General features: G+C 35.5%; 2 protein-coding genes across 6 annotated transcripts in view; both read right to left on the minus strand.

The window, feature by feature from the left end:
- Positions 1-5385, minus strand: part of LOC106056138 (uncharacterized) — a 40113-nt gene extending 34728 nt beyond the window's left edge. Inside the window, exons 1-8 of the mRNA XM_056004250.1 lie at positions 5381-5385; positions 5095-5107; positions 4450-4708; positions 2928-3040; positions 2376-2499; positions 1808-1954; positions 851-1048; positions 2-250 (exon numbers count right to left, since the gene is read on the minus strand). Coding sequence (XP_055860225.1) covers positions 2-250; positions 851-1048; positions 1808-1954; positions 2376-2499; positions 2928-3040; positions 4450-4708; positions 5095-5107; positions 5381-5385 — 1108 coding nt within the window. The remainder of the gene's footprint in view (position 1; positions 251-850; positions 1049-1807; positions 1955-2375; positions 2500-2927; positions 3041-4449; positions 4709-5094; positions 5108-5380) is intronic.
- Positions 4576-15355, minus strand: part of LOC106079646 (neurogenic locus notch homolog protein 1-like) — a 51027-nt gene continuing 40247 nt past the window's right edge. For 4 of the 5 annotated variants that reach the window (XM_056045473.1, XM_056045474.1, XM_056045475.1 and 1 more), the window contains exons 17-23: positions 12943-13085; positions 12529-12655; positions 10128-10330; positions 8986-9061; positions 5828-5995; positions 5381-5649; positions 4576-4708 (exon numbers count right to left, since the gene is read on the minus strand). In XM_056045473.1, coding sequence (XP_055901448.1) covers positions 5462-5649; positions 5828-5995; positions 8986-9061; positions 10128-10330; positions 12529-12655; positions 12943-13085 — 905 coding nt within the window. In that variant the 3' untranslated portion in view covers positions 4576-4708; positions 5381-5461. Of the gene's footprint in view, positions 4709-5380; positions 5650-5827; positions 5996-7862; positions 8445-8985; positions 9062-10127; positions 10331-12528; positions 12656-12942; positions 13086-15355 lie in introns of those variants that run through there. The other variant, XM_056045477.1, reaches the window with a different exon arrangement.

Here is a 15355-nt window from a genome sequence, read left to right on the forward strand (position 1 = left end):
CCTAAGCTTATAATAATGACTTCCATTTCTTCTTTGGCTTGTTTCGTTGTTGTGGCAAACTCCTTGTTCCCAGTTACAAGGTAATCAAATATACAAGCATCATTTGTTTCTCCACAGAGTTCTTTAGCCTTGGCCACAGCAGTAGGATCAGCTTCATCTCTGTAGAATGGTTCAAACTCTGGGTGTTGGTAGGTTTCTGTACTCTCTCCAGGGAGATAACTAAATACACTGGTTGTAGAGTTCACTGTCCCTGTTTGATTATTATTAAAAACTATTTCTTTTAATGTGCTTTTATGTTTTATCTAGGTCAGTAACAGCTAACCTTATATAATAAATAGTTTAAACTTTTGATAAGCTGTATATCATTATTTCACAGGCCATAGATAGCCAGTAGTTTGGGTAGTACTGATCTAAATTAATATTTCTCAACATTATAACATGTACCATCAAACTATTTTTAAAGGTGCTGAATAATCACTAAAAATGTAACCATTGTTTTGTTGTTTGGTGTAATGCACAATATGTAAGACAGATTTACCTACGGACATTAAAGATTATTATTATGATTGAAATAAATCATTGCTAAATGAAAATTTAATTCATTTTTTAACAATCTATCTTAAGAATATGACTCAAAAGTGATGGGGATTCATTGGCTCTTGCTCTATAAACTGTATTTAAAATAGTGTCCTATGAATCAAGTTTATCTAAAATTTTAAAGAAGTATTACACAGTTTACATGTTTTATCCATCAAATTAGTGAGGATCACAAAAAGCCTGTTTGAAATTATGAAAATTTGGTAATTTATCATGTATGTTAAAGTTTTAAACACAATGCAAAAAAACTTACAGGCTTTAGCAAAATGATGGTATATTTCTCTTTCACTGCTGTTTGTGGGCAGAACTGTTCCATCTGGTAGAGTAAATTCATCATCAGTGTTTCCATTAAAATTTCCAAGTAATCCAACAGTGAAGTTCTCATACTCTTTTGGCACATTGTATTCTATCAAAAGACTTTTAGCAGCTATATACACTTTAATAGATACACCTGAAAATAGTAAAAAGAAAAACTCAATAATGTAATGAATAAATAGTTAAATGAAGCACTCTCTCAATCTCTCTCTAAACTGATTTTCTTTCATATTAACATTTCTCAATTACTTGGATAGCAAATACTAAAACATAATTGGAAACATTTATAATTTGAAGGAATATTTCAAATAAAAGCTACTAACTTTCTTACATATTGTTATAAACCTTGTGATGACACAGATGGAGGTAGTGCTGTGTGTGTTTTTAGCCTACCCTAATCACCCCAGTCCAATGCTAGACGAGTGATCAACTATGACGAGTGAAGTACACGCCAGTTTGGCAAGGACCCATATTGTAAATATTACACACGCAAGTCACGACATTAGTGATCAACCAGTGGGCAAGGGACGTTCCATCCAATTCTAGAAGGCCTATGGACCCTATATAAGAGAGAGGGTGTTAGAGTCAAGACACTTCACGTTACCTCGCAATGTGACCAGTACGAGGCGAAGTCAGAACCAGCATGGTGTGTTAAGTCAGTCCAGATCAGAGACTAGGTTTTTAGATAGTGTCATGTTGTTGCCAACAGTACAGTAATTGTGCTGTTTTTTAAATTAAACTGATATTTTGGAGCCCTGAGTTCTGAGGTTCTTTAAGTTCAATTTGTCCTGCGGTGCAGCTTGAAGAGAGCCTAGATACTATATTATAATACACTCATATTTTCATATTTCTGAAATGATTAGATACAAAATGAGCAATAAATGAATGAATTTACCAGATGGAAATCCAGCCACTACCATAGTTTTATTATTGCTGTATTCTCTGCTCACACTGAGTGTATCTGTAGAGACTATAATACCAGGCTGGGATTCTTTATAGAACTCTGTGGTAACATCAATGCCTCCTGCCATTATTATCAATGCTGTTGGGAACACCAAGAAAAGCAGCAGTAGAAATGAAGGTTAAAATAAACTAATTCAATTAAGATTTTCTTTTAAAAATAAACCTGCAAGAAATTCAATTAAAAAAATGTATTAAATGAAATGAATTTATATATTTAATAAAATTAATTTTTAAAAACATATTTAATGATTTTTTTTAAAATTAGTTTTATGCTATTTTGCTTTTCATGTGTATTACTAAACAAAACCAACTTTCCTGTTTTGGACTTTAAATGAAGCAGTTTCTCAAGCTCTCTCTAAACTGATTCTCTTTTTCTTAAGTTAGTAATAGAAGTTTTTTTCTGCTGTGACATTTGACACTAATATAGTTTATTATCAATTTTTATTGATCACAAACTCACAAGGCAAGCCTAAACATTGTTTACACCTTGATTAACTTACATTTTTTTGTGGCTGATAACTCCACTTGAAAACTAGAGATGTTGGATTCTTGAACAGCAAAAGCTGTAAATATTGTGGCATTTGTTAGTGTGCCATTCTGTCCTTCAGCTCTCTCAGTTCGACACTGTCAATGATAATATTAAAATTTCAGCAAATTAAATAATATTTAATGTAACAAACTTATTTCACTGTCATTTATTATTGACATTGAGACACAGTGAATGAGAGGTAAAGCACTTTGCTTCAAAACCAGGATCCGGGTTTGAATCCTGGTATAGAATGGGATTTTTAATTTTAGGATCTTCTTACGCCTCTGATTCCACCCAGCTCTAGTGGGTACCTGACATTAGTTGGGGAAAAATAAAGGCAGATGGTCGTTGCGCTGGCCATATGACACCCTTGTTAACCGTAGGCCACAGAAACATTCTGCCCTATAGACCACAAGGTCTGAAAGGGGAACTTTACTTTTTTAAAAATTATTATTGCCATGTTTTATTTTTTTTTAAAGATTCTAAGTTTATATTGTAAGTGAAGAAAAATCCAGCAGCTCACCTGAAGCCTAAAGTCTTGGCTGAAGATCCATAAAAGAATATATTCTCCCCATCCATTCATAGTGTAAGTAATACCATCTAATGTTGTAATGTGTGGATCCCCAAGTGCTGATCCTGTTGTGAACATTTATTTTTATAGTCAATTAGCATAGCATGTTAAAAAGTACTGCCTAAAGAGTCTGAATGGGTATCCACATTCTTTTGTTACAATTGCATCAATACCAAATGTCAGTAACAAAAGAATTTAAGTTTCTAATGTAAATGTTTGAAAATGCTATGAAGTGATTCAGAGATCAATTTGTTATATGCTGATGTGGACTTTAATTATTATATGAAGGCATGACTATTTCATATTCTAAATACAGTAACAACTATTTTTACTGACTGGAAAGGACAGAGTATTTGTGCACTTTGAGTTTGATTTTTAAAAAATTCTCCGAGACAGGTGTAAATTCAATCTTTTACTTTACCAAAGATAAAACAAAAACTACTAGTCGACCGGCGGCATAGCATATGCCATTATTTTGCAGGGCGGATTTAACGTGAGGTAGAAATATAAAAAAAAAGAGAGTGATATTTCTTGGTTACAGCGGTCCGGCCCTGCTATTTTGTGACTATTTGTTTTCCCCCCACCCCCTCATGTTTTCTCGTGGACTATCCGCAGAAATAAGAGAGTGATCTTTACTTCTTCTCGTTTAAACTATTGAGGGAAGAAGATAATTATATATTTATATTTTACATAAGCCCAGTGGCATAAGGGCTTAGTGTTATTTTGCAGGCCACACTAAACACTCACTATCAATTGACAATAACACTAAGTAATCTCAACATTGCCTGCAAGATATACAGTAGGATAATATTATAAGTAGAACATACTTATTTGCTATAAGAGTTCAATAAAAATTGTCTAAGGAGATTACTGAGTTTTGACATCAACATTGCAGAAAATAATATGTTTAGTAAAAATTAAGTGGAAGTTATATATTTAAATGTGATTAATGTGATGGATTTTAGGAGTCAGTTAAAGAGATTGATGGGTCTTAAACAAGGAACTTCTATGCCAAACTGGGAGTCAACCACTTAATGAGGTTGTGACTGAGCATGGCATGAGGTTTACGTATACCAAGAGTTGCGATGACATGGAGGCCAATACAAAGAAAGCACAAACAAGGACATCCTCGTATAACTTGGCACCACTCTCATGGAGGACCTCATAGCAGTGGACACAAGGAGGGAAGAGGCTTCAGACATGGCCAGTGACAGATTTTGCACAGAGTCTCTAAGTCAGATATATAACAGAGTTAGAACATCCCATCAATATTACAATATCAGATTAAACAAAGAGAACATCCCATCAATATTACAATATCAGATTAAACAAAGAGAACATCCCATCAATATTACAAGATCAGATAAAACAAAGAGAACATCTCATCAAACTTACGGGGAACAAATGTAACAAAATTAGAACATCCCATCAATATTACAAGATCAGATAAACAAAACCATCCCATCAAACTTACGGGGAACAAATGTAACAAAATTAGAACATCCCATGTCAGGGAACAGCTTGTAGAATCTATTACAATATTTCTCTTGAGTGTTACAACACATCTGATGCATGTACAAGTTTTCTATGGCAAAATAGTTGTAGTCCCAGGGGTCTCTGACTAGGATGTGACCAGAGTATGGAGAGGGTGGCAAGTAGGTGGCTTCTCTCCAGGTCCTCAACCATTCCCTCCAATCATCATTTTCAGGTTTGACCCATCGGTAGCAACAAAGCTGTAACAAAGGAAGAAATTTTCTTTGTAAATGGCATAGCAAGATGATTGCTTAACTACTTCTCTCCAAATTGAGAATATCAACTCTGTTCTCATTAAAACAAATTAATTAAATATTGGTTTATAGACTTTCATTGTGTAAAAAGAGCATGCATTACCCTATAATTCAATACCAAACATAACATTTTCTGATAACAAACAAAAAATTATTGAAGGTAAATGGGATAGTGAAATACAAATGAGCAAAATGAATAATTCCATTAGAACATGGAAAAAAAATAAGGAGAGAAAAAAAGTTAAATCCCATGAATGCATCCTATTAGGGGTGTTAACTTAGTAGAATTTTTTTTTCGTACCAAGCAAATAACTTTAAATGTAGACACTAACCATAAGAGGACTTCTACAGAGAATTCTTAAGTATTTAGTTCAAAGTGCAATAATGGATGACGAACATTCGATGTGGGGAGTTACACTAATAAGTAACTTAGTTGGATGGTAAACAAAATTATTTTATATTTAGTTATAGAAACAGATGAACTTGACTATACCAAATTTTATCTAAGATAAGTATTTCAAAAAGTATTTCCATTTTAAGATATTGAAAAGAATGATTATTAACAGACTGAACGGGAATGCAAAATGTTCGAAACGAAAATAACAAAAGAAAGCCAACCTCATTTCTTATGTTGTTGCTGAGTAGTCTGCGTTTTGCAACAGGGCTGATAGCATAGCAGTAAATCTCATTCAAGAGTCCTCATGTTTCAAACAACTGCCATTGGTTACCAAGTCTTTCCAAAGTGCACGGGCATCTATACAATTCATTTTTCTCATGTTGGTATCTTCCATTGTTTAGAAGGTTAACATTATCACAGACATATCTGTTACAAGACTGAGCATTGCCATAAACTCTGCCTACTTCAAAGCTCACAACCCCTTTATAGCCTGAAAAAATTATAATATTGTTTCGTTTGCAAATGTATTACTTTTACATTGTAGCAGATATTTCATTTTTATATGAATTTATGAGATAATGTCAGTGAGTAAAAAGAATAGGGAAGATATCCTTTTTTATAGCATAATGTTTCTAAAACTATACTATAATGAAAAATTATAGGGATACCAGTGTTTCCAGGAACTCTGTCCAACAAGGCCACTAGGGGCGTATCCAAATCTTGGAGAATATTTAAGTTTCTTCCTGTTGTTCCAATACTTATGGTCCTTCCTGGCACATAGTCCCATTTCATTTTTCCAAATTGATAAAGAAAAATTACATAAGCAGATTCTTCATCTAATGGGAAATAAGAGATCAAAGACAACACTGAGGCATTATTGTGAGCAAAAATTACAAATCTGATCAGCTGATATTCGAAACACACATTAATATTTTTTTATGAACAGCCACTAATCATATTGTTACGAATCTTTTCTCTCTCTCTCTCCTAATCAGGCGTTCTGTAAACACTGCTAAACACAAAACAACACATCAAGAACTTGACAACAAGAGTTCTGGTAAGTCTGGTACTTTAATAATGAGTGAATAAGTAGATAACAGCCAATACTAGATAGACTATTGGCAACACATCAACAACTAAAATGTTACACTGTAAATCCCCGTACAAAACTCTACTGTCTCTATCTCTTCCTGGACTCTTATATAACACCTGAGGACTCAACCAGGACCGACTTCATGGCCGACTAACAGTCCCGGTCTCCCATCTTGAACTCTGCTTTCTTACACACTGTGTCTTTAGTCTACGTATTTTATGATAAGATGACAATAACAGGGGCCATATTCACGTGCCATATTTATACCAGTAATGTCCCTTGCCCATCAACATAGCACACTAAACTGTCTTTCTGGCCTGTGTCATCAATGTCAGCTGATCACACACAGTTAACCCTATTGCGTCACGAATAGGGTTAAAACACTGATCTCTTCTCAGATTTGTCATTCCCAGACAAAATCTACCTCACGACATGGGCGTTGGAGGTTTATCGACGCAAGAGGGGGGTCGATCGGTGGGGGTGACTGTGGGCTTGCCTCATGAGCTAGACGAAGCCGTCCATGTCCCATTCAGCAAATGTCGCTTACGTCTACTCCAGTCAACCTTCATCTTTTTGCACTGACGTCATGGTTGCATCGCCAGCAAACGTCGCCTTCTTCTGACATTCACAACTGAAGGCAACCACTTAACACATGGGGAGGGATAAGATGCAGGGACCGGGGTCACCACGGTCGTTGGCCCAACAGGTTGCTTTGTAGGGCTTTCAAGAGAAGGTCTTTGGGAATGGGTTTCAGGTCCACAGGAGGGGAAAGAGTGGCACACATCATCTTCAGTCTTGTCCGGAGGACATAATAGTGAAGCAAGTTGGCAGCACTCCACTTGCGAAGGTCCAACATCTTCTGCATCAGGCTCCAGTTGACTACCTTGACCACCATCAGGGCTTCTCACTCTAGTCTCGTCAGCAGAAGAGTCGTCTGTTGAGTTCAAACCTTGCCGATGGGTTCCTTGGAGTTGGCGTTCTCCCTGCAAAGCTCGACACGCAAAGATCTTGAAAAAACATCTGGGTGCAGCCATAAACATTTGAGTTCCTCTCATCAGCACTGGCAGATTGACAGATGTCTTTAATTTCCTCAGCTACAGGCTTGGGGTAAGACACAACGTTGTCTTGTTCTATCTGGCTGATGGAGGCACTCACATCAGGTACGTCTACAGCAAAAGCGTTGGTTGAACTATTGGTCTCTTCTCTTGTTTCTTCTTCTGTCACTTTCTGCGAGTCACCCTTGGCCACATTCTGAAAGCAAACCAACATCTGTTCTTGAAAGGTGATCAAGAGCTCTACCACATCGGGTTTGAGTTCAAAGAGGTATGTGTTCGGATCTTACTTTTCATCCACTAGGGCTTGCCGGAGACGTTCTTTAAGAGTTTCGTTGTTCCTTTCGTAGTACTTCAGTCCTCACCATTTCAACTCTTGTTTCAGTTCTTTCAGATTCAGTTTATCTAGCAGTTTCACAGAAGCCATAGGAAATCTCACTTCTGACACCAGTGTTACGAATCTTCTCTCTCTCTCTCTCCTAATCAAGCGTTATGTAAACACTGCTAAACACACACCACATCAAGAACTTGACAACAAGAGCTCTGGTTAATCTGGTACTTTAATAATGAGTCAATAAGTATATGTCAATACTAGACTATTGGCAACACATCAACAACTAAAATGTTACACTGTATATCACCGTACAAAACTCTACTGTCTCTATCTCTTTCTGGACTCGTACATAATACCTGAGGACTCAACCAGGATCGACTTCATGGCCGACTAACAGTCCCCGTCTCCCGTCTTGAACTCCACTTTCTTACAAACTGTGTCTTTAGTCTACGTATTTTATGATCAGATGACCATAACACGGGCCATATTCACGTGCCATATTTATACCAGTACTGTTCCTTGCCCATCGACATAGCACACTAAACTGCCTTTCTGGCCTGTGTTACAAATGTCAGCTGATCACACACAGTTAACCCTATTGCCTCGCGAATAGGGTTATAACAATATAATATAATAGACAGCAATGCAATTTTTAAATGCACATCTCACAGTAAAACTAATTGGACATGACAGAAATTTCAGTAAGTAGGTCAGCTCTGTTAAGATTGTCGAAAGACTAAGGTGTCTTGAGGCTGGGCATGAGACTGGGTTAACTTCTGTGTGACAAAGTGCTTGCTGGCTAAACACTGTGGATCAGAAAGATTCTTTGTTTAGGATTCTGGATACTATTTTGCTGCTAGACTGAGTTGCAAAATCACAGGGCCCATGGTTTGTGCCCTGTTCAGGACTGTCCTATATTTCACTGTATCTAATCCATTTCATGAAACATTAGGTACCTAGGACTGCCTTTAAATTTGTATGCATCATTTATTGTTTTAGCACATTGCTTCACATTTGTATTTAAGATTTTCTGTAAATAAGTAAATGATCAAAATCTCTAAAATTTGGAAAAAAATTGCAGGTAAATAATTAACACCAAACAATAATGATATGACCAAGTTTTACTCCTCCTCTGATAATCTTACTAAGATTCTTCAGCACTGTTCTGCAACCTGTCTCCACAGAAAAAGTCAGTCAATTTTCACATTGAAGTAAATGATAGTTCAACTATAGCTTTAAAGTATATTCATGGTTTTACAACTAGGTATTAAAATAAAAATTGTGTTAATTTAATTTAATTGTTTTTTAATAGATACAATACTTAATTCTAAGCTTTTAGAAAGTTACCTAAAGTCTGTCCGGATATTTTAGCTGTTTCCCAACCACTAATATAAATTGCTTGGAAAGTATTGTCTTCTGAGGTCTGCCGAAAAAGTAAAGTTTGCAAATATTATACAAATATTTCCCAGAATCATATTATTGAAAGGATATGTTTAAAAGAATGAATATTTTCCATCTATTTTAAACCATAATATAAATTATGCTTTGGTAGTTCAGTTTAAATAATCAAAAAAAAATCTATTTTTTTCAACTTCTGTTAAAGAAAAAGTAATGATGAAATGAACAGTTCTGGGTTCAATTAAGACAATTAAAGGCAAATGTTAATTTTGTGCTTGCCAACCATATGCCTGCCACAAGTATCATTAACAATACACATATCTTAAACTGCCCTACACAGTTTTCACAAGAAGTTTTACTTTTTATGACATTCTGTAATAGTAAATTGTTTTTAACAAAGCTTCAAGGTTTTACATACAAAGACATCACAAACAGGTTCATAATGGTGATTGTTGTCCCTCATGACCCTCTGAAAAAAATGTAATCTAAGCCTGTTCAGCCATATCACAACATCCTCAAAGAACCTGATAAGGGAACAGTGCTAGCGAAAGAAGGAGAGGCCTGTTAATGACAAAAAATCTCTGGCATAAAGCAAAGAGTAATGGAGAGAGATGGTTGACAAATCATAAGAGTTGCCCCAACAGTCTAACAGACTAAGCCCCAGAAAAATAAAACAAATAACATTAACCTTAAGCCTAAATAATACTACAATTAAGAATCTACAATTAGTGTTGTTGGCTGCATTTAACTATAATTATAAAAGAAATATGGCTTTTCTCATGAAGCCTTTCCTTTTGTGTCTTCAGAGACCTACATTGGAGTAGCATTCATGTCTACGTACATAACAAATAAAGTTGTGCCACTTGGGGTGCTTGAGCAGTTTGTTTCTCTTTGGATTATTTTCTTTCTTGGCTAAAGTTAATGCTACTATGGTGTCCACAGCTTGTCTTGTCATCTTTCCTCATCGTGCAATTGAGGACAATATTTTCCCAAGAATTAATATCTATGTCAATATTTTTAAAAATAATTCTTTGGTACTTTTTTATTAAAGAAAAAAAGGAAAAATATTATTATATATAGGCAACACTTACTTCATTATGCGGAGAAAAAGGTTGTACTCTAACCCAAGTAGTTATTAAGACGTTGTTGACTTTAAAATCTGCAAAGCCGTGATACTCTCTTACATCCTTCTGTGCTCTTGCATAGATTTCCGCCATCTTTGGATTGTCAAATCTCTCTACAACATCTCCAAATTGATCCCCAAACTTGTCATACAAGTGGTAATAGACTTGACCTAAAATGAGATAGAGAAATGCTAAGAAACTAATATAGAAAATAAGAAATGCATTAACCCAGGGCAGATCAATCAAACTAATATTGCTTTACTTGCAATCTTCAGGCATTCCTTCAGAAACGAAGAAGATTAGTATTCTCTAGCCCAAACCCTTCAGCAAGGCAACAGTGGATGATAGTAGGCAGGGTTCAAACTAATGGTCATTTTGACAAACAGGCAGCTAATTGTTTTTTATGTGGTAATCATGCACAAGAATAAATTAAACCTTTGACATGACATAAAGTTTCTGCTATTTAATTTTTCTTTATCTTAATTTTTTTTCTCAAAAAGGTTTACTGCCCTGGCAGCATCAGTGCACCATGCAGGAAGCAAAAGTTTCAAACTGAACAGACAAAAGAATTAAACCACCACCATGCTGAGGCTCCTATTGAGTTAAGATAGATCTTATATGATTATTTAGGAATTTCCCTAGTTCAGTGTTTCCCAAACTGTGTAGTCTGCTAGGCCTGAATAGGTTTTTCCCATGAACTACTGGAATTATTAACTAGTAGGCCACCATGTGAATTAATCCCTCTACAAAAAGTGTTCTGCTAAATACTCAAAATGTGCAAAGTGTTCTATTAAAGTAATGATTTTGGGAGCCACTGGTCTAAGACTAAGACTGCTTTATTGATCCTTATGGAAATTTGTTGTGATTACAAGGACTCTTGTCTAATATAAAGACAAAACAACAGAAACATATACATAAATAGAACAGACACAAAATAAAGAGTTCATTCAGCGACTGCACACAGGCATCTTGATCTTTTGCATGTTTCCTGATCAACAAGTGGTGTTGATATACTCTGATCGAGGAGTAAGGTACGAATGAGTTTTTGTACTGCTCTGTTCTTGTCTTGATTGACAGCAGTCGCCAACTTCCTGACCACCTAACGTAGTTCTGATGGAGCAGATGGCGATTAATCTGATTTTTCTTAGACATTTAGGTTCAAAAAATTCCTTTAAATATGGTATGTTGTGCGTGTGATTTTTGATGCCCTTTTTTAATATTTACTAGGCGGCGCAACAGTTTAGATGAAGCGTTGCCTTGCCAACAATTTATTCCGTATGTTAGCAGATTTTGCATAGTAGCGAAGTAAAAAGTATTTAGGATCTTCTTATTTAGTTTAAAGCTATTGAGTTTGTATAGAAAAAAAAGTCGTTGGGCTGTTGTTTTTTTTTTGGTCATAGTTCCAAGGTGGTCTTCCCAGGAAAACTTGTTATCAATGATGAGGCCTAGATATTTATATGCCTTCACTTGTTCTATAGATGTAGTGTTTATCTGCAGTTGGTGTATTATTTGTTTTTTCTTTCTAAAATCTATGAGTTCTATAGTTTTTGTGACATTCAATTCTAGAAAGTTGTCAGTGCACCAGTTTGTAAACCCTTCTATCCAGCTTCGATACAGAGTTTCGTCTCCTGAAATAAGACCAACTATGGCAGTATCATCAGCGAATTTAATGAGTTTAACTAAGTCAGATGTGCTTCTTATGTCATTAGTGTAAAAAGTGTACAGTACAGGAGAAAGTACACAACAATTATTAAATTTAATTCTGATCGAGCTACTTGAAAACAAACTGATGAGGAAGGTTGCAATACAATTAATACTTACTTCTCTAAACTATTTTATATTGCAAATTATTATTTCAGTCTCTATATTAATGAATAACTGCAATGGTGCAATCTACTTTAATTAAGTTGAATGCATGTAAAAAAAAATTCACTATATAAATAAATAATCAGCTTCATCTATTCAAACAGAGTTTTACTATCATGCATGTTCTGTGCGGATTCTGAGCTATGGATCTTACGATGATCTATTAGACATTATAAATGATTGTTTGACATGTTTTGAATATTACATAGTAGCCCAAATCTCTCTTAGGATGGCTGAGGATGGTGACAGGCAGGGTTATAACTCTATACCATCAAGATGACAGTCCAGTATGTATATTACATGACTAGGCATCACTATTATCTGGCTGTCTGGTCATGCAATAAACGCAATGGACTTTCGTTTGGACTTATTGATGGTCCTAGGTTCAAACCATGCCCGCTTCCATCCCCCGTCGTCATGCGGGAGGTTTTGACTAGGAAGTAAACTATCTTCAACTCTGAAGGAACATCCGATACATGTAAAACATTTTACAAACATTTACCTTGATTTGGATTGATATTAGCCAAATATGGAGCAACAATGTTAAGGTTGGTGACTTTACTGATATCTGTGGTGCCTCCTATTGTAAACATGTTGTCATTAAAGCCTATAACTCCATTAGAGAATACCTGGGGACAAATATATGATACAAATACATGGATTATTCTGAACATATGACAAAATAATTTTAAAAATGTACATTAATCAAATACTTTAATAATAACAAACTCAAAATAGGATTAGCCAATTTTCTTGTTATTTATTTATTTTATTGATGTTTTTTTCCCCATTAACCATCGGCCTATATAACATTCTGAAAATGTAAGTAATAAAAAGTATAAGACAATTTCACAAGGGCTTTTTTTAGAACAAAGTAAAATCAGATAAACTCCATTAGTGGTAAAATTGTACTTACAAATGCTGATGTTTGGTACTGATTACTAAATACGGCTCCGGTTCTGAAATGAATAGGCTTACTGACATGGATAGAGCCTATTGAAATATAGTCATCTGAAAGTAGTTTATCTCCAGCTTCCTTACCATAGGGATAGTAAGGTACTATGTATGAAAAAATGAAAAAAAAAATTAATAATAAATTATAGATTTATTTCAAAATAGACGATTAAATATTGATCAGTTAATGTAGCTCATGTTAAATAAGAAAAACCAAGTTGGTATTTCTGGCTGATTCAGGCAATCCATAGCATGCTGTAATGACATTTTTAAAGAAAGAGTACTTGAGTGACTTTTTCAAATCATATAGAAAGATGTGACTTTATCCTTGTATCTTTTAGGTATTTTATTAGGTTATGTTTCTTACATAATCTATTATGTTTATATTGTAGTTTTCTGTCATAAAATGTCTATAGTTTTAGTCATTTTACTAATGGTGTTACAATTGGCATAAATCATACAACTCTTTTATAGTTATTTTAAGTTTTTATGTATTGAAGATATATAATTAATATTAGATTGCATCTTTGTTTTATGCTCTAGTTTGATCTGTAAAAAAATGTATTCTGAAATCCTTGTGCTTTGTCAGATTTCCTTATTATTTTCTAAATGTGGGGATTCCATGATAACTTTCATTGAATTTAAATGATGACCATGAAAAATATAAAGGTTTTTATTTGTTTGAATTTCATATATTTTTTTCATCTTAATAATTATCATGTTTATGAGAGACAAACTACAATTTGATTTCAATTTCTTAACATTTTCTCATTGTATGTCTTATTTAAACATCCTGTCTGGTTTTTATAGTAATATATGTTATACAATATATGTGCCAATAATTCAATTTCTGTTCCCAGACTAATGCAAGGGGATAGGTAGTTAATCTTTTGTTAATTGGTATTAATGGTTGCATGTTATATGTTTTTATAATGAAACACATAATTAAAAAGATGTGAAGAGCAGATGAGACTCATAATCATACACCATCAGACTCATATATAGTAGATTATGAAGACTTTAATCTTGATTAACAATATTCTCTCTATATATAATTAATTCTCCTCTTCCCTCAAGAGTTTGGACGAGAAGCAAGAAGTAAAGGTCACTCTGTTGTTTCTGTGTTACGGTCGTAGCGCAGCATGGTTAGAATGAAAATTGTGCGAATTTGGATATTGAAAGGAAGTGGGATTAAAAAGGTGGAAGCCGGAAGGGATGGATAGAGAGTTGGGAAATATGATGTTTATGTAATTTGTGATAATATTAAAGTATTTTTAGATTAAAACTGCGGTCGCATAGGTTGCAGTGGCCTAAGGCCGGCCCTGCAAAATAGCGGCATATGCTACGCCGCCGGTCGACTAGTTAATAATATATCAATAATAACTTCGTTTGGATTACTCCATTTTCGAATTATTTTCTCTCTCTCTCTCTTAAAACTTTGTACATTTAATTAGTTTTCTGCTCATTTAAAAAGTTAATGAACAACATATGGTTGGGGTTTCTCTGAAATTGAAGACTGATACCTAAATATAGATACATGGATAATTATAGGAAGTGCTTTCCAGCTGTCTCTGTCTGAGGCCGCATGCAACCAGGTGCTCTCTTCTATGTCAGCCAAGGAAAGTTGATGCCTAAAATGGTTTTTGAAGCGTTTCCGAGGGGCACCTCAGTGCACTAGGCGCCATTATCTCACTGGTCGTTAGAAAGGCTTTTATCCAACAACCAGGCCTGGACATGGGGCTCTTCACTCCTGTCCTGTCTGAGGGCTCCCAATGTTAGACGGCCATGTTGATTGACTGGGCCGAATTGGACCGTGCCATGTACACAGCCTACCATCCCCCACTCACTATAAGCGGCCAAGAACAGTGCTAACTGTGGGTAGCTTGTCTCATATTCCTCTACTGTAACCGCCACTCCAGCTAATGGGATACTGATGAGGCCCCCTTTGTGGAACGGCATGGCGGACATTTTGATTGGGTCCCGGGCGTTTTTTCCATCCCAACCCGGAGTGAGAGAAAAAACAAAAAGCTCACCCAGGGAAGTCCGACCGGGCCTGGTTTGCTATTCGTATTTAGCTTATCTAGCTCCACTACTAGACGTTTCCACCGGAGGCGCCACGTTGAGGCGACGGGTAGCTGGAATCCTCCGGTCTAGCTCATCAAAAATGACTGCCTTTGGCATATATTCGTCTCCCATACAGGATACATGCCCTGCCCAGCGTAACTGTTGGACCATAAGAAGTACCTTTATACTGTCCTAACCGGCATTCGCAAGGACATTGCTGTTTGTAGTGCGGTCTTGCCACCATATGCCCATGATGGAGCGCCAGTTTTTTCGGTGGAGGCGCTCAAGAAGTCTTAGTTGTTTTCTGTACA

This window comes from Biomphalaria glabrata, chromosome 11 (genome assembly GCF_947242115.1).
Source record: "Biomphalaria glabrata chromosome 11, xgBioGlab47.1, whole genome shotgun sequence".
In the NCBI taxonomy this organism is placed as follows: Eukaryota; Metazoa; Mollusca; class Gastropoda; family Planorbidae; genus Biomphalaria; species Biomphalaria glabrata.